Source organism: Plasmodium gallinaceum, assembly GCF_900005855.1.
Source record: "Plasmodium gallinaceum strain 8A genome assembly, contig: PGAL8A_v1_119, whole genome shotgun sequence".
Lineage (NCBI taxonomy): Eukaryota > Apicomplexa > Aconoidasida > Haemosporida > Plasmodiidae > Plasmodium > Plasmodium gallinaceum.
The window spans coordinates 651478-652845 of NW_021628276.1; the positions used below are offsets into that span (position 1 = coordinate 651478).

Consider the following 1368-nt stretch of genomic DNA (forward strand, 5'->3'; position numbering starts at 1 on the left):
TAAAATTTAATATAATAATATAAAAGAGATATAGTTAAAAAAATTTTCCATTCAGCAAAACTTAAGATAATATTATATGGATACATTAAATGAATCTATAAATCTTTATGAAGATGCTATATATATTTAAATCTTTTTAAAAAAAATTCTAATAGAATCTACGAAAAGGAGGAAACAAATATACACATAAGTTTGTGTATATAATAACTAATTATTTTGATCATTAATATTACTAACAAAAAAAAAAAGCTTTCAATTTTTTTCAAGTATTATAAATTGTAATTAGGAAACTTTTGTTTATATTGAAGAAATATATGAGAATAAATTGACTTTTTTATATAGTAAGTTGTATTAAAAAGGTTCTCACTATTTTTACTTATTTTCTTTTTATCTTCATAATGATATAATAAGAAAAAAAAAGTATATTTTTGAAATATACAAAACATACTTAAATTTTCTGTTTTTTTGTTTTAATAAAAAATTATAAATAAATATTTAGGTATATATTTATATGAAAAAAAAAAAAAAAAAAAAATAGAAAAATTGTATTATAAATATCTATATTTATATAAATATAAATTTTCTTATCTGTTACAAAAATTTCGGATATGTTTGTATGAGAAATAATTTTAATTAAAAAAAAGTACATTCTTAAGAAAACATTATGTGACGTTTATAATTTTATTTTTAATAAATATAATTTAAAAAAATAAAATTTTAAATGTTTAAATAGATAATAAATAATATTTTTTCATTACTTTTTTTAAATAATCAATTTAAAAAATTATTTTTTAAATAAATTATATATTTTTATTTTATTAAAATTCTTTTTTCCTTTTAAAAAATTTTAAAAATGTTTCTGCTAAATAATGAAAATGAAGAATCCCCCAAAGATATCTTACTAAATGAGCTAAAGTACAAAATCAGAATTTTAGCAGGCATTATTTTTGTTATAAGAACTGTTCCAATGGTACTAGATTTATTTAACAAAAAAAACGAGTGAAGATAATAATAATTAAAAACAGAATACGAAAAATGAAATTTATTTTTCTTAAATATTGTGTAATATATACATAATTTATTATAAAAAATACTTAAGATGTTTTTAATATATTTTTTATAAAATTTAAGAAATATAAAAAAGAATATTGAATAAAAAATTTTAAATGTAATTCTTTATAAATAATATAAAGATAAACATTACAGAAAATTTTTAATCTTACTGTATTTTATTTTTTCATGACATTTAAACAATATAATTATACATTTTTATAAAAATTATTTATATTTTAAAGCTTAACATACATTATTTTTTTTTTTTTTTTTTTTTAAGATGTATTTTTTATTAATTTTAAAGTGAAACATTAT

General features: G+C 14.2%; 1 protein-coding gene across 1 annotated transcript; it reads left to right on the forward strand.

Moving 5' to 3' along the window:
- Window positions 1–853: 853 nt before the first annotated feature.
- PGAL8A_00429700 (conserved Plasmodium protein, unknown function) lies at window positions 854–1003 on the forward strand (the record flags this gene model as incomplete). Its single annotated transcript, XM_028673027.1, has 1 exon — window positions 854–1003. The coding sequence occupies one exon, from the start codon at window positions 854–856 to the stop codon at window positions 1001–1003; it is 150 nt and encodes a 49-aa protein (XP_028529521.1).
- Between the last annotated feature and the right edge of the window lie 365 nt (window positions 1004–1368).